Source organism: Cynocephalus volans, chromosome 5, assembly GCF_027409185.1.
Source record: "Cynocephalus volans isolate mCynVol1 chromosome 5, mCynVol1.pri, whole genome shotgun sequence".
Classification (NCBI taxonomy): domain Eukaryota; kingdom Metazoa; phylum Chordata; class Mammalia; order Dermoptera; family Cynocephalidae; genus Cynocephalus; species Cynocephalus volans.
In genome coordinates this window covers 151,610,321-151,634,435 of record NC_084464.1, presented here as the reverse complement: position 1 = coordinate 151,634,435, position 24,115 = coordinate 151,610,321, and the positions used below count along the sequence as shown (strand labels likewise).

General features: G+C 34.2%; 1 protein-coding gene and 1 long non-coding RNA gene across 2 annotated transcripts in view; one reads left to right on the top strand and one right to left on the bottom strand.

Moving 5' to 3' along the window:
* RGS17 (regulator of G protein signaling 17) overlaps positions 1–15,305 on the top strand; it is a 24,350-nt gene extending 9,045 nt beyond the window's left edge. The window contains exons 2-4 of the mRNA XM_063097487.1: positions 7,506–7,595; positions 7,915–8,149; positions 15,117–15,305. Of these exons, the coding sequence (XP_062953557.1) occupies positions 7,506–7,595; positions 7,915–8,149; positions 15,117–15,305 (514 nt within the window). The remainder of the gene's footprint in view (positions 1–7,505; positions 7,596–7,914; positions 8,150–15,116) is intronic.
* LOC134378410 (uncharacterized) lies at positions 4,433–24,076 on the bottom strand. The gene is made up of 3 exons (XR_010023643.1): positions 24,003–24,076; positions 7,855–8,061; positions 4,433–6,075 (listed from the first exon to the last, which is right to left on the bottom strand). It is a non-coding gene; the product is annotated as an uncharacterized LOC134378410 (long non-coding RNA).
* Between the last annotated feature and the right edge of the window lie 39 nt (positions 24,077–24,115).

Below are 24,115 nucleotides of genomic sequence, written 5' to 3'. Positions count from 1 at the left end.
AACACATAACTGAAATACCTTTGGCAAGTTACTTATTCTCTCTTAGCCTCAGTTTCTTCTTCAGTAAGTTGTGATTAATAACATAAAAATCACTTCATTTGGGGTTCAGTACATGCTATGAGCCTCCCTGAATAATCTTTTATTGATAGCTTTTTATTTATGCCCCCTTTGCAAGTCTCAGGCTGAAAGGAATTTCCCAGACTTTGAAGGATTGGACCACTGTACACTTGGGAATGTTCTATTCACATTTTGTCAGATAATGCAGCAGACACTGTTTCTGCATTCTCCATCACTGTGCCGTTTCTCCCCAACTCTCACATTAACCAGCACAGGCGTAAGTCAAAGCATCCCTGGAGCATGCACCACACACTCCAGGGCTCCCACACAGCTATATGTTCTGCATGCCCAAGTTAAGTTTCCCCACAGATCAGGGTTATTGCCTTCAATCGTACTGTTCCCAAGGATGCCTCCCACCTTCCTCCCATACATATTCATACATACAGTAACTAGAATATACCAGGGAAGGGATGAATGGGTTGGATGGACATGTGACTCTGCCAGCTATCAGATACATTTCTGAATATCAACTGCTAGAGTTCTCACTTTTCATTCTTTTTATGTGAGGACACAAGTTAACTAAAATCAGAAGCTTGAGCTACAACTTAACTAATGCATTTAAAGACTCAGACGAATACAAACTATTTTAATAACAGTGTCTATAAACTAAATAGAAGTCCATTTGGCCTTTTCACATCCAAAATATTTGCTTTCCCACAAAAGCATTCACTAAATTATGAATTACGGGGAAAATTGCAGTGGGTTGAAGGAATAGTTTGAAATATGGTTTCAATGCACTTGAGAACTGAAGTAGAAGATTCTGATTATTGATGTGTATTATTATATAAAGTATAATAAAGTTATATCTACATATTCAGTTCTGTAATTATCTTACTTTTAAGGAAAAGTAAAGGAATCCTGCTTATGCCAAATAAGCTTTGGTTATCTAACTGAATACAAGCTTACAGAGTGGATCCAGATTTTAACCATGTAAGTACTTGTAGGCATTCTAGCTCACTTAGGAAAATGTGGTTGTGATAACAACAAGGTCAAGGGTTTGGATCCCCTTACCAGACAAACACCATTTAAAAAAAAAAAAAAAAAAAAGGGTGTCAATGAACCTAAAATACATGGCTTGGGGTTTGAAGTAAAAATCTAATACAGATAAAAAAGATGGAATTTTTTAAACCCATCTTTTTAACAGATGCATGTATAGAGAGAAATGTAGCAAAGAGAGAAAGAGAATCAGAATAAAGAGATATGTCTTCAGTTTCTGTTTACATACACCCAAAATGGAATTGAAATTCTGTCAAGAATCCACTTTCTCCATGGCTCTTTTAAAAACATTTAAAACAAAAATGATTCTCTACCCATTGGTAGTTAAAAACCTTTTCTAATTAATTTGATCTAAGAATGTATGACCTGAGTTTCATATTACCCCAGCGCGAGACAGTAGAGGGTAACTTCTTATTGGAGAGGATAAAGACAATGTGAATTGGATTATGCCTGCCTTTTTTTTTTAAGACTAAAGTATTCCTAAATCAAATGATGGTGGGCCAAGGAGTACACAAAATATTTTCTAAATACTAAAAAGGAAAAATTGTTGCAGTTATGCACACCTCCCAAAAGTAAATTTATCCCCTTAGAGTTTGACTATTACACTTACAGAAAAATTGAATAACTCTTTTAAAATTCCTTAGAAAGATATAATTATCAAAACTCCTTACATGTAAGAATAGATTGTTTGGTTTGGTTTGGTTTGGTTTGGTTTGGTTTTTCTTAATAGAGGTAATTATTTCCAGAAACGTTTTCAGTTTTCCTTTATTCTGACTTGGTTAAAACATAGTAGTATTTATAAAGGTAACACAGCCATCTAGTGGACAGATTTTTAATAGCTGCTTATTTTACTTGAGAGGTTTGAGAAACAAAAGCTTAAGCCAAATGAAATACTTGTTTTATGACACATGATACATGATTGCAAAAATGTGGGGGAGTCTTTATAAGGGCAATGTGGTCTTTTTTTAAACAAGTGTTTTAGAACATTTCCAGACACAAATTTCTAACCACTATTCCTCATCCCCACATACCCCATTCAACACCAAGTTGTATTACAAAAACGTAGAAATGAAAAAGATGAGGTTCAAGTCCTAGGTTTGACAATGTAGTTTTTATATGTCAGAAATTATGGATTTTATATGGTTGCTGGCTCACCATTTGGTGCTTTTTTTTCGGTAGTCTTTGTAAGCAATGCATCTGTTCTATTCTGCTCTACGTGTTCCCCCCGTCCCTGTCCCTGGTATCTTTGCTAATGCGAGGAAGTTGTACTCTCCAGGGGGGCTCTTCTCAACTGTAGCAACACCTCCTCTGCAGTCAATAGGCGCATCACTTCTTTTCTTTCTCTTTCAGGCTTTGTTGTCAAAACCTTCTGTAACAGCTCTTTTCTGGTACTCCTAAATTCCAGGGAATTGAGAAGTGCTTCTCAACAGTATCTATTGTAAACTCAGCCCTCTGGGCAACACCTCCTACAGAGTGACAGCTGAGGGGATAATGAGAGCGCATTTACGCTCAATATGCTGGTTTGTAATAGGAGGTTTACCCTTTCCAACCCTTTAAGAAAACAATTTTTGCAAATAACCAAAAAGGTAAAATATCACAGTTAGTGGGATTGCATAGTGAAAATGAGCAAGAGACAAGAAGTCAGATTTGAGTTCCAGTCCTAGCCTTGATATGTTATAGTTTGTGGGTAGTTTGTAAGTTCAGCCTCAGTCTGATTCCTTCTAAATAAAATGTGAATGATTAATAAATCCCCTGCTTACCTTATGGAGGTTGTAATAAGGAAAAAGTAGTAAGATAATATATGAGGAATTGTTTTATAATAATGGAATGTATAAGATTTTGTTTCCTCAGGTTGAAATAAAAATGTCTTTGATAAACTTGGAATTGTCATTTTAACGCGCAGCCAATTTGTCCTTGTGATTAATTAAGCATTTGTGATAATTTGCCCTTCTGTCACAAGTTTTTATTTCCTTGCTTTATATCCTTGTGAAGTAGGTCACTACCATTATCCCCAATAAGAATGTGTGAAATAAAGCACGGAAAGACAAAATCATCATAAAGAAGACATATTCTACATTTAGATTCCAGCTCATTGTGTTCTTGGCCCAACACATATTCCATTTCACTGCCTATTCAAATTCCCTCTCCTGCCCTGAAATATCTGATCTGTCCATTTTGTTCTACACTTACATCATTCCTTTTTACAACTCAGAGCCTGTATACAATTTTATCCCCCTTCTGTTTGAAATCTCCTTTGTGCAGGTCTCCATCCGCCAAACACCTGCTCATTTTCAACCCAGTGTAATCATTACCTACCCTGTGAGGCCTTTCTCAATTCTCTCATGCAAAAGTATAGATAACATACCAGTGTCTAAGGAACACCATATGCATAACACTATTTTAGTTCTTATCACAATGCCATGTGATATTTATTTACCTATCTGAGCACCTCAATAGCAAAGCCTTTGGTCTTATTCATCTTGTATTTCCAACCCCAGCAATGCTGCGTAAGCCAGGTGTTTCATACGTATTTATAAATTATTGCTAACTCCTGAGTAAAGCTGTAGTATTTTACTACAATATTTTGAATGATGAAAATGAAATATTTAATAAATAATCTACCAATTCTTTTTCAGAACCTGAAGGATGGTGATTTCATTTTTGTACTGGGAAATTTGAAGTAGAATCTGTTAATAAAAAGATTGATCTCACAATGTGAAAATATTAAAATATTGAATACAGTCTGCCTTTCCCAATGACAATAGTTTTTTCTTAGAGCCTTGGTGTCACACTGTATTAAATTTAAGCATTTTATTGATTCCTCAGTTAAATTTTTGTGTAAATATATGTGGTTTTACGATTGGCCCCTATCCCAGAGCTACTATAGCTACTGGGAAACTGCAAAGTTTTCATTTTATTGGCATCTGTTTCAAGTGTTCTTCCTAAGAACCAATTGTTTTCCTTACAATTACAAACAGTTTTCCAAAATAGACCCGGCACATATTCATGATGTTTGTCATCGGTAGATAAACTTTATAATTGGCAGTAGATTATGTTTTTACCACTGCATTATCCAAACTCCCCTGTAAACAAACAATCCACCCACACTCAGAAAGAGCTCATTTTCTTATTTCTGAAATGTACCGAATGTATTTCCTCCTTTCTCAAAGTCATCATTCTAGAAAATTCCCAGTGGTATTTTAAGTGCTTTTATTAGTATATTTAGCCTAGGTTATTGGCATTTTCTTCCATAAAGTATTTAGACTTTGATCAAAACTCCCACAGTGAGCACTGTATATGTATTTTTCTTCTTTGTGGCTTTAATCATTTAAAAAGTAGAAATGTTAGTTTAAAATGTTATGTAAAAAGTGAAAAGCACGTGTCTCTGTGTGACTCCTCACAACTGTTATGTTTGATGTTTTTCTTTTAGGGCTTATCTACACTGAAGGCTTTGACTTCTCTAAGTCAAAAAGTACATATTACATGTCAAGTACATATAACATGTATATACTAATCTAGAGCAAATATTTCCAGTAATTTATTATCTTTTTAAAAAGCTATATTACTTAGAGCAGGACCAAGTGAAATTGGAGACAGACATTAGTATCAAGAGAAGCAAACAGTCTGGTATCAATTTCACATCTATTTTCACTATTTCTCTTCATCTTAAAATGGCATTTTCAGTGGTTCTTGATAATCAAAACCTTGAAACCCATTTTTTAAGAATATTAATAAAGGACAGTAATTAAAAGGACAATGTGTCCATTGCTAAAGTTCAATTTCTTTCTACAGAACAAGATTACGTTCAATATTAAATCAAGAGATCGCACAAGTGGTGAACTAAACTAAGCATTTACTGAATGTCTGTTATAAGTAGTTTTAGTCCAAATGTGTGTCCATATTTTACCATCTGTAGAAATGAAAGATGTAAACACAACCCAATATTTCATAATGAATGCTCTAATATGGTAGCATTTGGAATGTTTGTAAACATCACAGAAACAGATATAAGAGCCAGAATTCATGTTCAGAAACTTGTGAATCATGCCTGTGGATTCCAAATTTGTTGCTCTACAATAAAGGCACATGGGAAACAAATTTTTCAAAGATGTTGAATGAAATGAGGTATACTTGCATTTTGTATGGCATACTCTATGGGGCACTGTGTGGAAATGCAAGCTCAATAAGACTTGGCAGTATGAGTGTTAATCTCCTATTTAAATAAGATCTTTCTAGAATTTGCAAAAAAATGCATATTTTATGTAAATATATAGGGAATTTCACAGAGTATGGTCAGTGGTGAATCTTCCTCACCCACCCACTTTCCCATAATTACTGGAAATACATCAAATTAGAGTAACACTCTTACCCAAGGATACTTTGAGAAATTAATGGATCTTCTCTAAAACTCATATCTGACCTCAGTGTAGAGCAGCATAGAGGACAGAGGTTTCCTGGGCTGCCTCGAGCTGTGGACACATTTGCAGCACCTACACGCAGAGACCTAACAAATTGTGCTGCTCCTTCTGAATCCCTCCACACAGCTACACCACAGTGAAAGCTTTGACTTCTCTAACCCTGCGATGCTACCTCCCCACAGGGCTCTAGTCCGCGTCGTGCATGTCTCAGTAACAATCAGCTACAGTCCCCCCTCCCAGAACACATCGGGCCACACCACTTTTCTCTCCATAGTTCTGCACCAATAAACCTGCCGCTATCCCTGGAAACGGGTGGAGGAGAACTTATTTCACTATGAAATCATACATTTTCTATGAAGTGTCCTTTTTCTGAGTAAAGACTCCTTTCCAATTTCTGTGGGGTCCTCTTTTCTTCAGTTAGTCCACATTCTCAAGGAAATCATCCTATCTAGTCTCACTTGCGGTTGTACATTGGCCGCTCATCAGGCTCCTCGTCCTTAACTTCTTCCCTTTTGCTACGTTCTGTCCATCCTCACCGTGGTACCTAAGAATGAAAGAATGAATGAGATATTGTCTTAGTTTCTCTTACCAGATGTTCCAGATAAAGAATAACTAAGTGCTTGTTGGACACCTTCTCCTCCTAAATGCCTTCTTTCCCCACAACCACTGCAGTCATGTAATAAGTGGTATATTACCTCAGTGCTTATCAGAGGGCCTGGTTCATAGTAGACACTAAATAAAAATACAGGGTTATTAGAGTAGGGTTTAAACTCCAACCATACTACATATTCAGTGTTCGATTTGGGGCCAATGTACCACACAGCTCTGTGCCTCATTTTGTCCATCTATAAAATGCGGATAATAACATTATTGGTAAAAGAGTGGTGCCTGGCATGTAACAGGCACTAAAAAATAATAGTTTCCATTGCCTTTCGTGAAGTAAATAAATGAAAGAATGAACAAATGAAAGAGTTGTTATTTGAGCTTCATTACTCTCTAACATGCTCTCATGAAGTTCCTCAGTTTCTAGACAGAGGTATCAGTTTGCTAATTCAGAAGACAGAGTTTTCCAAGGCCATCAAGTCACCCTCCCCACCTTGCTTCTCAGTATTTCCCCATAACCTCCCATTATTTCTAGTCTACACCAAGAACCTTGGATGTTCCATCCTAAGGCACTGATCAGCTACAGTTTACCTGAGTCAGACAATTCTCTTTCTTGTTCTGGGTTACTAAAACCCATGGAATTATCCTAGTTTCTGTAATTTTGTAGAATTCCGAAACCTGTGTCCCAGATTCAGACTCCTCCCGCCCGATGCTCTCCCATTCCAAACCCTCAGAGTTGCTGGCTTGTCCCTCTCACGACATTAGAGATTGACTAACGGGTGAAAAAGCAAAGACAAAGTCAAATATAAATCCAGCAGCTCAAACTTTACTGGTTGGAGGAATGATCTTATCAGTGACAGCAAACCTAGTCTTCAAGAAAGGATACAAGTGAATGACTTTTGGTTAGTTCTAGTCATAGTTCGTTTTTCATTTACTTTTTTTCCCCATTGATAGCTAAGAAGATAAAATGTATCAGAATCTAATAACATTTTACTAAATTTAGTAATGTAGTGATAAATATCAAATATTAAAGCATAGCATCATGTAAGTATCTTGGAGATTTTAAGTAATTCAAGTCATGTAAAAATGAAATCAGAATGTATAATGATATCCACTTTTGAGATTCTGATTTACTTTATTGTTTTATTTGAAATTATTCTCTTTCTTTTATTATTATTTTTCCTTTTGACATGGGCTTACCCATCATTTAAAAATGTCATTGCTTTTTTCGTACTTTAAATATTCTCACATAGTTGAAAATAAAATCTCCTGAAATTTTTCTGTGAAATGTGGAATGTTTCTTCTGAAAAATTTATTATTTTCTTTAAGTGAATTTTTCCCTGCAAAATGAACTGTTATGCTACATTACAGCCTCACTGTTAGAAATGAAGAAAGAGGAGAAAATGCAGGAAGACCCACACATACCACAAAAATGGAGAGTATCCAGGTCCTAGAGGAATGGTGAGTGTGAGATCCACATTGTAATTGTTTCTGATATTTATATGCTATTTACGTCTACTGGATGCTTAAGTATTATTCTTGCTTCATAGTGTGCCTCAAAATGATTTTGTGAAATGAATGCATGAATTTTTGTCAGTATCCAGAAATCACTGACCTAGCCCTGGCAGGTAATTTGCCAGATCAGGTGGGACTGGGTGGCAAAATTCTGACCACTAGGCGGCAGCAATCGGATAGGATTTCTATCTGCTCCTGTTCTTACCTGCGCTAACATTCATAGGTCAAAGTTTCCCTTGATAATGGCCCCGTTCTGTCTCTGCAGCCAAAACCCCACTGCAGATGAAGTCTTGTCCTGGTCTCAAAATTTTGACAAGATGATGAAGACCCCAGCAGGAAGAAACCTTTTCAGAGAGTTCCTCCGAACAGAATACAGTGAAGAGAACCTCCTTTTCTGGCTTGCCTGTGAAGACTTAAAGAAAGAGCAGAACAAAAAAGTAATTGAGGAAAAGGCCAGAATGATATATGAAGATTACATTTCTATACTGTCACCAAAAGAGGTAAAAATCTGGAAAATATTGAGGTGGGCTCCTTCAGACCAAGGCTAAAGCTAAAGACACCGCTGTCCAAATTGGGAGGTGACGGGATGAGGACAAGTTAGAAGAGTTCTCATAAGTTAGTTGCCATTCCTAGAGCATCCCTGAACACACTTGAGGGTTACATTTCTGCACTGTGCTTTGATCATTTATGAGGGTCCATCAAAAAGTTCACGGAAAGATTCATATTATCTTTAATTTTATATTTCCACAAACCTTTCGAGGTGCCCTTGTGTTTCTGGCTGAATCGTGTGGTAGTGCACTTGCTTTTCAGAACTAAAACTAAGGAGCCTGTTTAAGCACAGTTTGCTGTGACTTACATTGCAGTGGAAAAGAACTTACTTAGGGTGGTATTTCTCCAAGCTGATCCCCAGATCACTTGTGTGAGAATCACCTGGAGCATTTATTTAAAATGCAAATTCTTAAGGCTACCTAGGACTCCTGAATCTAAATTTTTGGAAATAGAGCCTAGAAATGTGCACTTTTAACAAGCATTCCACAAACATACTAGTTTGAAAATCTCTGGTATAGGGGCTCAGAAAAAAAAAAAAATGACATGTTTGTTCATGTTTATGACTGAATTCTTACAGAACTGAAGAATGGGCATATATGATTCCTAATATTCTTGGGGGAGGAGTGGAATGAAAATTAATTTATTTATTCTTCACTTTCTGTTATTGAAAATGGCAAGCTTTTTTCCCCATTGCCAGAATATGCCTAAACAATAAAGAGCACTTCTAGCAACCAGATAGCTTTTTTCCGTTAACTTTTAATTTGTTCTTGAGAAATGTCCCAGCTGACAGTTAAAAGCATCTGGTGAGGAAGGGATTAATAGTGTGACCGGGCCCCCATATCCCTGAATGACAGAGTTCCAGAAGTATTTTAAAGCACTTAGATGACACAGAGGTTCCTAGAATGCCTTCTCTTTTCCTCACCACCCTCTTTTTGTCTTTTCTGTCTCTCATAAACGACTGTGATTTTTACCTGTGCATTTAAATGTCCTGACCTGGTACTTTCTGCTCCCAGAGCTTAGCCCCTTCACCCCTCTCTTGTGTGTGGATATTTGTGGAGTCCCATAGAACTAGGCTGTGGTCATCAATGCCTCATCCAATATTTAATGTGGTCCCATCCTGCCTTATACTACTCACTTTGATTTTAAATGAATTAGTGTCTACTTTTTAATGGCTAAGTTTAGAATGCAGTATAAACTATTTCACTTCTAATGAAGTATACCTAAATAATTTAAAAATTGTTTATGAGTTAGGTTAATTGGTATTCTGGAGTACTCCAGTAGTACTGTCTCTACAAGATGAGAAACCTTCTACAACTGGATGGACACAAGATTGTTTTTTTTTGTTGTTTGTTTCCTACATTAACAAAGTGTTCATAGAAACAAGGTGGGGAGAATTTTCCTATAGCCTCATTACATTTATTATTGATGTCACATTGTATTTCTAACACCACTATAATTCTACATCCTAAAAATACATTCTTTGGGTTTCTGGTCTACCTAGAACCACAGCATCTAACCAATTCTACTTGGATTTTATTAGCATAATAATTTTATTTTCATTTTTATTTTAAAGTTCCATTATATGGCAAACAAACCTAATGATCCAAATATGCCTGAAGATGTGCTTCTCTTGTCTCTAATTACATAAAATTATGGATTCCTTGGAAGATTATCTAGCCCATTTCTCTCCCTAAAATATGTAAAGTGTGTTAAAGTGATAATTGTCTAGATTACCTAGTCCATTCCTTTGTACTATATATGTATCATCTTAAAATGATGACTGTTCTATTTTTTTAAAAGGTTAGGAGAAAAGGTAGTCTCCATATTAAGTATTTAGAGTTCCTTTATGTTTACAGTCATTTTTTTAATCTTTAATTTTTATGGGAAACACTTTCCCATTGTCCTCACTGCTCCTGATTTTCAGATGTCAGGTTGATGGAGCTTGGTAAAATACTTAATATTCACAAAATTACTCCCTTTCTGTGCCATATTTAGAGTTACCATAGTTATTAATTATTGAAATATAAACTATTGGGTTTTCATTCATTTTGCTAAACTAATAGAGTTTTGTTACTTTCAAAAGTAAATTTCTTTTTATATGATGTCCTCAAGGGGAAAACAAATGAAGAGAAACAGGCATTTAAGACTAATACTCTTGTTGCACATAGCAGATCCTGATGACAGCTTATACTTACGAAGTACTGAAAAGGCAAACCTAGAGAAATAAAGAACTTGAATAAAAAGTCTACTTAAAGGTTATTATCAACTATAAATAGCATTGTGCTATTGAAAAGAAATAATTGTAAAGCCTTCAACAAAATAAGACTTTTATCTGAATTGAAGAAAACTGTGTGTTCAGATATCTACAAATCTCCTTAGTAATGGCATTGTCATTAACCAGGACTATAATCTGGCCCTGCCACTTACCATCTATATGACACCTAGCAACTACCTTCGGTGCTCTGGAGCCTCACCCTCCTAGTTTCATAGAATGATGTCATGGAGAAAGCTCTAAAATCCACTAAGTCCGTGATGTTCAAGTTCTGCCACATGATTTTAACAGTAGCGGGAATAGTTTGCTTCTTCTGAATTCATCCTAAGTTTCCAGTTACTATCTGGGAGGAAAAAGTACTAAACCTATGTAAACTTCAGAATTATCTAAAAAGATTGTCATGTAACAGACGTGGATTCTGTGTATGCATGTATATGTGTCTTCAAGAGAAGTTCTATGAAATTAGCCCTTCAATGATTTAAGCAGTTTTTCTAAACAGAACTCATTTAACTGTATTTTCCTAGACTTATTTCTTTATGCGTGCATATTATCATTCAAAAAAAATATTTATTGCATCTTTCCTATGAGCCAGGTGCTGGGCCAGATGTTAGGAATATGACGGAAAACAAGACAGACACTGGCCTATCCCTTATGAAGCTTACATTTTAGGAAGACAGACAAACCATATTGAAAACAATTAACTAAAAATTGTGATAAATATTGTAATAGGGTGGAGTTTGAATGATGTAGTTTAGAATAGGGTGAGTCACTTTGAGAAGGTAAAATTCAAGTTAATACAAAAGCCAAAGACATTAGGTTTGTCATCATAATAATGGTCAATTATATTATGATGATTATTACTTATATTGGGCTTAAACTTTGTTGACAAAGTGGTCTTATATATATTATTACAATCTGAGTCACACAACAATCCTTCAGCCACAAGGACAGATGCCATCACTTTATAGCAAAGAAAACTGATTCTCAAAGAGGTAAAATGAATGTCTGAAGATATTAGAATTATATCTGCTGAAGACAGAAGGCAAGCCTAAGGTCTTCTGATTCCAAATGTAGTGCTCTTCCAACTACAACATGCTGATTAGTTCTTCCATTGCCCAATATTTTATGGCACTACTATAGAATTCTGTAATCTCAACCTTAGAACTTCAGACAAAATGATAAATAGCAACCTTACATGCCTGCACCCACCCCCAGAGACAAGCAAGATATGCTTTCCCATCACCTGGAACCTACCAAAAATATGGTTAGCACACATTATTTTACCAATAATCTTTGCTCCAAGAGATAAATTCAGATATCAGTCTTATTTGCAATTTATAATTATTTTCAGTAGAAATAACAACATAACACATAACTAAATGTGCACATAATAAAAATTTATTGAAATTGATAGGAGAATCAGATTTTCTTTAGATCTATAAACTTTAACATGGGGATACCAAGTTTAGTTAAAATTAAAAGCAGAAAACAAAATCTCCAGTGGCAGAAGTTATAATTGGTAAAATTTGATATGGACTTATGAAAGAAGAAAAAATTAATCAGAATTTTACTTGGAAAAGAATCCTAAATAAAACAACTTCAGTAAATTTAAAAATAAGATGAAAAATATGGGAGAAAAATTGAATCATGCTATGCTAAAAAAATTCTTCAGAGAATTACTTAAATATAAAGGAAGGTCCCCTCTAAGGGGCAAAAAGACTTTCAGTGAAAATTCATCATTTTCAGCATAGTTCTGCCAAAAATTTTTACAGGGTAAAATTTTCATTGCATCTTGATGGCTAGGACAAAAAGGCAGGGTCCAAACTTGGTGTACTCCTTTCTGCAGCACTCTCCAATCTTAATATTCTCCTTCACTGGATAGGAAATCTAGCAAGATTAACCACAGTATATTACTCAGTTTAGCCAGGCCAAGCCACACAAGCAAGATTTCTCTTTCTTCCTTCTCCCCACTTTACCTCTATACTCCGGTTGAACAATCTTAGCCCTCACTAAAATTTCCTCTCCAACAGTTTGTGGAATTGCCGGTGGATATTTTTATTATGCTTGCAAGCTGCTTGCTTTTCTTCCCTGTCTTCTACTTCCTGTGGGAATGAAAGCTTCCTAGGTCACTGAGGCCTATTACAGTCACTTGTATCTTTTTAAAGCTTCAGTTGCCACCTCTCAACACTATCAAAGTTTTCACCATTGCTAAAACTGCCAGTTAAATGCTGCCAAATCTATCACTGCTGTCGTGTGCCCTGTCTCATGGTAGTACATCAGTGCTTTTTTTAAAGTTCTATTATTGCTGTAATGTACGCCCCCCACAACTCCCCTGCCACCTGGGTATGAGTCTACAGAGACTAGCAAGAGGAGAATTCCATTGCCCAAGGATAGCTCTTTTCTTGTGCTACTTAACTTTCTCTTCCCTTAGGATGAGTTATTTCCAGGAAACTCCTCAGTCCCTCATGCAATGGATCCCAGATAAGATGGCTTTATAAGCCATCCAGACACACACCTGAATCCTAGGGTGAATATGGCTCAGGTCCAAGCTGGGATCCACCCCCACTACCTTGTATTATAGATGTTCCACATTCTGAAGCACAGAGGCACAGATGAAACTATAGATTGTTATACCCATGGGGTTTATCCTTGTTCTTTGACCTCTCTACACTTCTTTTGACTGGCTGACAACCTTTTCAAACAACCTGATATTAAGGTAAATACTTCATTTCTTAAGTGGAAATGGCAAATACATTTTTGTTACAGATTATTAAATGTTGAACTGCACTACTTTATCATATTTTATTACCGCTTTTAATTTGCAAAAGAATAGAAATTAAATAATAAGGCCTCAAGACATTTAATACTTTGTATTATTTTGTCTTAAGATAACTAATATGATTCTGCTACTGATAAGAAACTGTTACAATATATTTAATTATGCTACTATTTAAGAAATAAATGACTCTTCTTTATCACTATTCTAAGGTTTCCTTCTCCATTGAAACAAAAAATTCTCTCAAGTTTGAAAGTAAGAACATCATTTATAAAAATAGCCTTCACCCTACCATAACACCACATTTCAGAATAAGATGAACCAGTTTAAACTCCAATGTCAACATTTTCCTACTGCATAGAAATACAAGAGATATTTTTAGATAAAATGCAAAGCTTGGGGAAAAAATTCTGTACTTTTTTTTTACTTTGTTTTTGAAGATGACCTCATATGGTAATAACACAGAAGATAAAAACTAGATGATGCATTTTCAGAACATCTTTTTATTTTTTTAAAAGAATTTTCAATAGAGAAGAATATATAGTTCAGTCAAGAGATGTTTAAGTTTTCCTTGTATATGTTATTTAGCCAAACCACAGAAATTTAGTCTGGATCACCATTTCATTACAAATCTAACAGCCCTCCCTGGGGTGTATCAATCAACCCAATTTCACATGGTCTGTAGAGCTCAGGAATCTGGGGACACTAGATATAATATGAGTGGCTTCAAAGACCATTTCACACCTCAGACTTAGTCCAAATAGTGGGTGGGAAAAGAAGCCAGAACCAAAAAGGCTTTAGCAAATTGCTTATGAAAAAATGTTTAGACATAAATATGAAAGGTTTGTGTATGTTTGAATATATCTTGAGAGAAATTAACTAAGATTGCAATGTCCTATTCCTTGCTCAGTAGTGAGGATTGAGGAAACCCATCAGGACTGAGTCACTATTGCCTCTTGTAAGTTTTTTCTAACATGACATTTCAGGGCAGAGCTTTCATTCTGTTCCCCTAAGCATGCCCTTATTGCTATTTATTTTTCCCCACTTCCCTTTCCAGCACATCCTACTATTTCCAACAGGATTAGCATTCCGGGGGGCGGGGGGGGCGTTGGGGACTAAATCACTTTATAATTTTATTTCTGTAAACTTTTCAAATACATTGTACTGATGATTTTAATGGGTATTCTGAATTCCTATTTATATTTTCCCTCTCAAACATTCCACTTCAAGCAATTGTTCTACTTCATCTTTAGTACAGGGGTCTTTGGATGTATTCCTGTAGAAGGATGTTCCCTAGGCCTTGCCAGGTAGACCTAAGACATGAAGAATGCTTGCTGCATTTCTGCTTTATTGTGCCTGTCCACATTCCTGTTTTTCTACTTTTGACACAGCAGGAATTGTTAGCATATGAAACTATTGGGAATTGGCATTTGATATACATGTTAATTTTTGTCAGAGAACTCTTCTCTGCCAATAGATTTTTATTTTGTTATCATGAGTCACCTGCAGCAGTCACAGACTAGGAGGAGGTGAATTCTTATTCTGGCTAGGGAATTCTCTTGTACCTCAACAATAAATAGAAATTGTCAAAAACTCCTGAATAAATGCATAGAAAAGATAAATCCAAGTAAATCAAGATATCTGTGAACTAAATTTCTAGTTTAATTGCCTAGGTGTTTTTTGTTTAATTCAGTTTTTGAAGGAAAATAGTGTATGTAAGGTTATATAGCCTTTGAAAATATAACCTCAAGATTTTCAGTAGCTGTCTTTATTCTCTGAAGTTTCTCTTAGGTGTCACAACCTATAGTTACTTAATTTAAGTCTTTTGAAAAAAATATTATTTAATGTATCTGCTCTTATTTCTTTTTAGGTCAGTCTTGATTCTCGAGTTAGAGAGGTGATCAATAGAAATCTGTTGGATCCTAATCCTCACATGTATGAAGATGCCCAACTTCAGATATATACCTTAATGCACAGAGATTCTTTTCCAAGGTTTTTGAACTCTCAAATTTATAAGTCATTTCTTCAAAGTACTGCCGGCTCTTCTTCTGAATCTTAATTTTCATTAAAAAAAAATCATTTTGGAGGGCTAGGATAAAAAATAAAAGTAGTTAAATAACATCAGAAACTGAGTTCCTGGAGAACTACAGTTTAGCATTCCTCAGGCTACTGTGAAAATACAACCATTATGGTCTTTGTCTCCATTTTTATCAAGGTTATTCTGGTTAAGTTTGGAGAAAATACCACATAAAACAATGAATTGCCAAATTAAATCTGTTTTATTCAATACTCATTCTACTTGCAAGCAAACTGTATTTGTAGTCCTATGAACAGTCTCCTAGTGTATCTCCAGAGACTGCATGTGCAAAGTAAAACTGCTTCATTTGCCACGTAGTTGTTTGTAATATTTAATCCAATAGCATCACATATCTGTATTTAAGGACTTTTGTGCAATATGGTCTTACAGAAATAATTGCCAAAAAATTGGCTGTGGTCTGCATTTTTTAACATAATCTAAGACAGAAAAAAGCAATTTTTTAAATGTAACAATGGTATTTAACATGCTATATATACTGTGTTCAGTAACTAATTTTGAAGCCAATATTTCTGTACATGAAAAAAGAGCTATTTATCTCTGTTGGAAAATCCTAAATGGGGGATTCCGCTGGTTGTTCACTGCCAAAACTATGGCATTTTCATTACAGAAGAGTTTTAAGAGTTCTTAAAAAAAGAAGAAAAAGAAGAAATGAAAAAAAGCACAAAACAATCTGAAGATATTCTATCTCACTGACAAATCAAAGAGTGATATTGTTTTTAATTGTATTAGGACAAAATGAATCTATATGTATATATCAGATGTCCAATACTGTAATTAATTTATTAAAGACTGGCTCTCCAGTTCTAAGATGGTTGTGTAAAGTCATGTACTTCAGCAACAAAAAATAACAAGGTTGATAACACAGTTTGGGAATATAAAGAAAAGAATTTAATAAAGAAATGCCTACATGTAGCACTGTAAAACATTTTGATGAATAGCTTTTGTCTTGTGGCATATTTTCCTTGAAAGTGAAATTCAATTAAAAAGCTAAGTTTTTACCAAGAAAAGTTTTATATGGGTTATGAAGAAAATTCTCTACTTCAGACCTTAACTGTTTTCACATAGTATCTTAAGAATGATTTCTTTTAAAAATATTAAAACCAAACTATTAATTCTCATTTATAATTAAAAGGCAGTAGTGCTCAAATCTCCTAGCTGCCATATTATTTTTTATAAGTACACTAAATCTTTAAGACAAAATACTTGCCTAACATTTACATATACTTCTGATATTCAAGAAGACAATATCGTGTTGTGCACAAAAATGCTAATATTAATAATCAGTGTCATATTTATATCAAGGTGTTACATTTGAATAGTAATACCCCCTGGAGACTATTTTTTTAATCTTAAACTGAATGAATATAATACTGAGTAACCTAAAATGAAAGTTTTAAAAAGATTTATATCCACTGAGAACACTGGCCTTATATTAAGGATGATATTAAAATTATAGGTTTTCTTTGTCATTTTTTTAACTACCTCTCATTTTTAATTTATTAAACATATTTTTAAAAAAACAAGTTTGGAGGGGTTTTTTTAAGTTTATTTTACTTGAAAGGTTGGCATCGTAAGTTTCTTTTTCCATAAACTTAAAACATTTCAAGAATTGATTTTTAAGTGAATATGATTTTCTAATTTATATAGAATTCAGGAGACATGATTAAAAGGGCTATTAAAATATCTATTCCCTATGCAAATATTTTAACTGTTGCAGTGTTTGACAAAATGGGATTTTTAAAAAAAATTGCGGAGTAGAAAACAAAATGTTCTGTTTACACTGGCGTTGCTGACTATCCTACCATATTCAGCACTTTTAAATATATTATTTATGAAAATGTAGTTAAAATGCAAGATAGAAATATTTATAATAATCATTTCTTTTAACAAATGCCTGTTTTTTCTGAAAGTGTTAGTATGTTAAGACACATTTTATCCATGTCACTTAGATATTTAACTATTTGAATAATAGTTTTCAGTAATATGTTGAAAAAAGATAGCTATAAAGATGTTTACAAAAAGTCATATTTTTTCCTAGAGTAAAGAAAAACCTAAAAGAATCATCACTTCTATTGTGAAGTTCTATTGTTCATAAATTAATTTTTTTCTTGATTAGAATTGAGTTTATTATGCTACTATGATGTATACACATATATGGTGTAGTATCATACTTGTTTCTGTGTTTGAGGCACAATAAATTGGTGCAAATGACTAGAAAATATGTAATATACTAAGATATACTGCATGCATTGATCTTTTTAAATGTAGACTTTATACTCCTGTTGTTACTATATATGATGGTGACCTACTAGTCATAAGTTATCTTTATAAGATACTTTGGACTACTAGATGAATTGTCTGTTTGACAATACTTTTAATATTTTACCAAATGAAAAGATAAGGGCCCTAATAAAGAGTCCTAATCTCTAACCTGGGCATTTGTATAATTCAGATTTTGAAGTTGGTATATACTTTTGAAATCTGATTAGGAAGTTGTGTTGAGAATGACTCTAGAGCAGATTTACACATCAGATGTTGGTAATCATGCTATGTGAGCATTTTCTGTGCTAAACTCATATTTTAAGGGGAGAGTAGGGTTTCTCATTTAATTTCAAAATGTTTAAAGTTTCTAAGTGTATATTTGCAACTCTACCAGTTTTTTAAGTATGGTATAATTCCTTCAGTTTAAGTTACAGAGCTGTAATAAACAAAAAAGCTCTCAACTGGTGTTTATGCTACCATTCCAAGAGCACAATATTTATTTTAATAGAATTTGATTTTTCTTATTGAGTAAATTCCTCCCTGGGGAAAAATTAGCACTTTAAAAGGGACACTTTGTGGTTTAGATTGCCAAGATACCTTTGTATACTGTTAGAATCTGCTAATGTACACAGAAAGAGGTTAATGCACTTTTTATAATGCCTATCTTCAGACATATCTACAATGGAAATAAAAGCAGAGAATATAGATTACGTATATATAAATAAGTTGAAGAACCAGATTTCTTCAGAGATTGATCTTGTACATAAATCGCATTTATAATAGATGGATGACACTTCTCTACTCTGGCTAATTGTTATTACATTACCCAAAGGTAGTATAGATGCTGTGACAGTGTTACAGGATGCATATGAACAACAAGAGTAAAACAAAACACAGCTTTGATAATGAAGTTACTAAATGCAAACTCAAGACTAAAATATGGTCTCTGTGGTATCTTTTTTTTTTTAAATCCAAAATGTGTACATAGGATAAGCAGTTCTGATATTTGTCCATAGCGCATGGGGTATTTATTAGTCTCCCTTAATGCTGCCTAGGTTCTTACCTACAGAATGAAATGAGTACTGCATATGTAACTGATAGTTCAGTTTTACAAAATTACTCTCAAAATAGGTAAATAATGTTTATTAGGGGCAAAAATATTTTTCACCCATTAAGCTTATTTAAAATACTTGATTTTTAATTTTGAATTTATCAATTTTTCTATACATCTTTCTACACTGAAAAAAAATTAGTCATAGTGTAATTATGACAAACTACATTTGTGAAAAATATAAATTATCAGATGCTTTGGTGAAGAAACATAAAGGGGAGGAATTTAAAATACAATCAGAAAATGGGAAAATAAAACCCTTTGAAAACCATGTAAATATTTTCAGGGAGAGAAAATGCCTAGGAACCCTATCAAAGGTGAATTTTGAATACTTTGAGTTTGATACATTGGCAAATTATTTTGAAAGATGGTAAAGATATTTCCAGAAAAAAAATTCTTGTTCATCTATTTACATTGACAGTTTATGAACTTGATTTTCAAAGTATTTTTTGCAAACACTTGTATTTGAGTGGTGTTTTTTGGTTTTTAAATTAATGACCAATATAAAATGTTTGTTCTCCTGAGAAAACAGTATTCAATCTGTAACAATTTTAGTAATTCCTCACTTACTACAATTGCAAATATTTATCAATAAAACTGGTATCAAAAACTTGCTTCAGATCTTCTCTGAAACACTTACAATATCCTTGCAACAAACAGGGCACAAAGTGATAAATATTATTTCCAAATAGCAGGCTTTGATTTCTTTACCAGTATTGTAAAAACTATTACTCTTATAGGTATAGTCCTCTCCAGCCCCAACTGACATCTTTTCAGATTAATTTAAGGGATATTCAAGACTTTGACTCAAATAAAAACACTACAAAGTATTTCACTAACCGATAATAGTTTGGGGACTAATTTCATTCCTATGACAGAAGCTTTTAGGTGAATAGGGAAAAGGAATGCTATTAGACACTGATAACAATAACCAGATGTGGGTTTTTTGGAGTTGTTTTGTTTTGTTTTGGCAGCTGGCCAGTACGGGGATAGAACTCTGGACTCTGGTGTTATTAGCACCACGCTCTAACCAAGTGAGCTCAGATATACTAATTTTTAGTATGTCATATGTTAAATGGAAATCCCTTTTTCCCTCATTATTTCTCTTATTAAATCTCTTTTCTGTTTCAGAAATTTAGGAATTTCAAAACTGTTGAATTATACCTAATTGCTGCCACAGCATTCCAGCTTTTAAATAGTTACAAATAAACACTTTGGAGTAATAGTTAAATAGATTGTATTTCTGTCCTATGCTTGCATACATTTCCTTTCTAAAGATCTAGTTCTTATTGCTATATTAAATGATGCCACATACAATGCTTACTAATAAAAATATATGTCCAAAGGTTCACATATGGAGTACAACATAAAAACATCAGAAACTTAGAATTACAAATTTGATTTCAAGTTACATTTCTGTCTCATGTGACTTTAGGCAAGTCATTTATCCTGAGTCTGTTTCCTCATCTGTAAATAAACAAATAATAGTTTACAAAATGGCTATGGGCACTAAATAAAAAAAACATGGAAAGAATGAAGTGCTACATATAATTTATTTTATCAAAGTTCTTTGGTTCAATAATTGGTATTTTCAGGAATTTCTGTATTAGATGTTATTTTAATGCACTTCTCCCCTATTTTTTCAAAGCATACTTTGAAAATGACTTAATTATTGATCTAAAAAATACAACCAGGTTTATTTTAACATGGAAGACTATATCAATGTTATTGCTTTAATAATGTGATTCAAAATCACTATTTTCAGTTCATCAATATCACACCTAATCTACAATCTAGAAGTGTTTCTTTCAATGTCATCACACATACACACACAATTGTAGGTCAAAATTAAAGTTTATATGAGAAATCATTTGAAAAATTTATTTCCAATGGAAATAAAACAACATTCCCAAAGATAGGAATAATATAAATATCGAGTCATTTACCAAGTTTGTAAATGGTGGTAGAGCTAAAATTAAGTTATAAGAGACTGACCCTTATAAAACATTATTTTTATTACAGTAGTGTGATTTTCTTTAACAATTTGACCATGAAAATATAACAAGAAAAATTAATAAAAGGTGGTTATGTGTTCATAAAAATTTTCATTAAACCTTTTATTTTAGGATAGTTTTAGATTTACAGAAAAACTGCAAAGATAGTACAAAGCAGTCCCATATACTCCACACCCACCGAACATTTGTCACAATGAACAAACCAATATTGATTCATTAAGTCCACACTTTTCCTTAGGTTTTACCTAATGTCCTCTATCTGTTCTAGGATCCCATTTAGGACACCACATTACATTTAGTTGTCACGTCTCCTTAGGCTCTTCTTAGCTGTAAGATCCTTGTTTTTGATGACTTTGACAATTTTGAGGAGTACTGATCTGGTATTTTGTAGAATGTCCCTCTGTTGGGATTTGTCTTATATTTTTCTCATGGTTAGACAGTGGTTTTGGTTTTTGGAAGGAAGACCACAGAGGTAAAGTGCCATTATCATCACATATCAAAGATAAATACCATCATCATGACTCCTCTTAGCTGTAACAGTTTCTCAAACTTTAGGCTCCCTTTAGCTCTTGATGTTGACCTTGATAACCTGCCTAAGGTAGTATCTGTCCATTGATGTTGCTGTTGACCTTGACCCACAGGGCTGAGGTAGTGCCTGTAAGTTTTCTCCAGTGTAATATAATACATTTTTTAAGAGTTTATACTGGAAATAAGTTTAGTGGACATTTACACTAACCTAAAAAAATTCTCAGATTTCTCAACATTAATATTAGGTTCCATTAAATGCTTACTAACAAATGCTATGAAGAAAATACAATGAACTGGAAAGTGAAATGGGAAAATAAAACTCTGAAACACTGTTAGCTTGAATATTCATTTAATTCAGATGAAAGTGATTTTTATTCCCTTGAACTACCTAGATCCTCTACATACTTTGGATATCAAAGACTTTAGTTTTACTAATTCTTATAAAAGATAATTTAAATTGATAACCATTTTGTTTAGTGCTTTTATAGAAAAGCACTTCCACTGAACAATGAACATTGAATATTGAGATAATGTAAAAGGACTTGATATTTTTCCCCCGGCTTTAACCTATTTGTCATAAACACAGTGTTTCTTGTATATGATTTTAAGATGTTTGCTAAATCTTACAAAGAATTTCAGTGTGTTTGGTTCTGTAAAATTTCTTATTGATGGTAATTTTTTACTACCATGTTCATCGTACTTAATAATCTATATCCATATTTTGGATTCCACCAATATTTATTAGTGGACTATAAGCAATTTGGAATGCATGAATACAAACAACTTAAGAGGCACTACACTTGGCTATTTTGCAATGCCAGAATAACTGTAGGTATTAATATTGAATAGATAATCCAGATTATCTTTCCTCCAATTTAAGTTATTCTGGGTTTTTATTTCACTTCCTTGAATCTATTTTATCAGCTTACTATGTATGATAATAGACTTCCTGAAAATGTTAAAGTTTTCACTATGTGACTAATTTGAGCATGACAATAATGTAAGAAAATTCAGAAGTCTCGAAGTATATGTCTTTGAGTTTTCAAAGTAAATCAAACTACAGCTGTTTTCATTTGACTATATTGTGGAAACCTATGGATGTGATTGTAAAATGCATATGCATTACACTGACTTTCTTAAAATGTTTTGAATGAATAAAGAATTCACCAAAATACCCTTAGACAAGTTAGTGTTTCCTCATTCGTCTAACACTATAAAAATAAAAGGAACTTACGTGTTACTTAAATTGCTTATGCATCTGAGGGAAGATAAATTCTGACTAGATTCTTTACATTGTTCTGTAAGGTTATTGCTTACTACAATTTTGCACCTTTTATAAATAATAAAATATATTCTTGAAATGACTTGATTTGAGAATTCAGCTGAGATTCATTATGTTAAGTTCAAATGACTCCCACCATTTCGATGGTTAAAAAAAAATTTCAGAGGTGACTTTAGATTTCGGAAGTATCTGTTCCTACTAGGGATATAAACAACCTAACCAGTCCTGTCCTATACTCAAATCAGAATTAAAATAAAATGGTTTTCAACCACTATATTACAGCAAAACAATTTTTAAAAGTAATGTAGCTTTATTATACAAAGTAAAATAAAGAAATTAGGTAATTAGTTGGAGCTTTTAAGTAGCAAAACTATTTTTGCTTTCTGTCATCTGGAGAGAGATTTTATTTTTCCACTTTGCATTTGCATGTAGTGATAAGGGAGGAAGAGGCAATGCAAAGTCGTTTTCATTTTCTAAGGATGTATACTTAACTTCAATAACTTTGATTAGATGGTATAAGGATATTTTAACCTTAAGAGCTCCCATTTTTTTAATATTTGATTTTTTTTCAGAAGAATTAGAAACTTTCGGTATGTCATCTCTGTCAACAACGAAACTTTCAGTAGACCCTGCCCAAACTAGTTAGGTAATGAGTGTTTCCAGATTGAGCGTTCAGCCCTTGCATTCCCAAGACTGTCTTGGTTGTATTTATTCCCTCACCTCCATTTCTCTGGTGGGTTGTGAATACGTCTTCTGAAAATTGCAAAGCATTACACCAATAAACTTCAGTATTCCTGCACCTATAGGCTATCTGCAGTTTTGGGGAATGGGATGGGGGTTGGGCTACTGGAGGCGTGTCTCTGAAGGTTCTGCTGTACTGTAGTTTGTTACAACACGGATTCACTCAAACTCTTTAAAAGGTAGCTGATGGTAACTAGGAATAGGTGAGAATGGATGGGCAGGTGAAAAAGGAAGTCGTTTGAAAGCAAGTAAGTTCCGTGGCAGATGAAGGGCAGAAACGTAGCTATCTTGCAACATAGCTCGGTGGTTGTCTTAGAATAGACTTGTTAACCTCATTAACGTGAACCTGACCCACCGTTGAAAAGAGAAACATGAGCAGGAAAAAAGAAAATACACACACGCGCACACGCGCGACCATCCTCAAATTCGCTCTTGGAAACTACTGGCCAGGATGGCACTGAGGACAGACGACTTCCGTGGCTGTGACCTCTGCCCCCAAAGCGGACACTAGACTGACCTCCACCGAGATTCTCGAAGGTCCCATTCAGTGCTTGGGAAACAAATGCTCACCGTAAGAAAACAGGCCCACACGCCTCCAGAGAACCTGTGAAGAGGAACTTCTGACCTAGAGTCTAGAGGAGGTACCCAAGGTCTCACGGACCCACCCCGCAGTGACATACCAACAGCCCCGCCCAACCATCTCCGCTCTGCCCACTGACCTTTTGGCCTCCACAACTTTTGCAGCGTTTTCGCTTCTGGCCGGAAGTTCCTACCATGGTTTCCGGGAGGCACTTAAAACCTGCGCGTGCGCACAGCGGGGATCGGTCAGCTC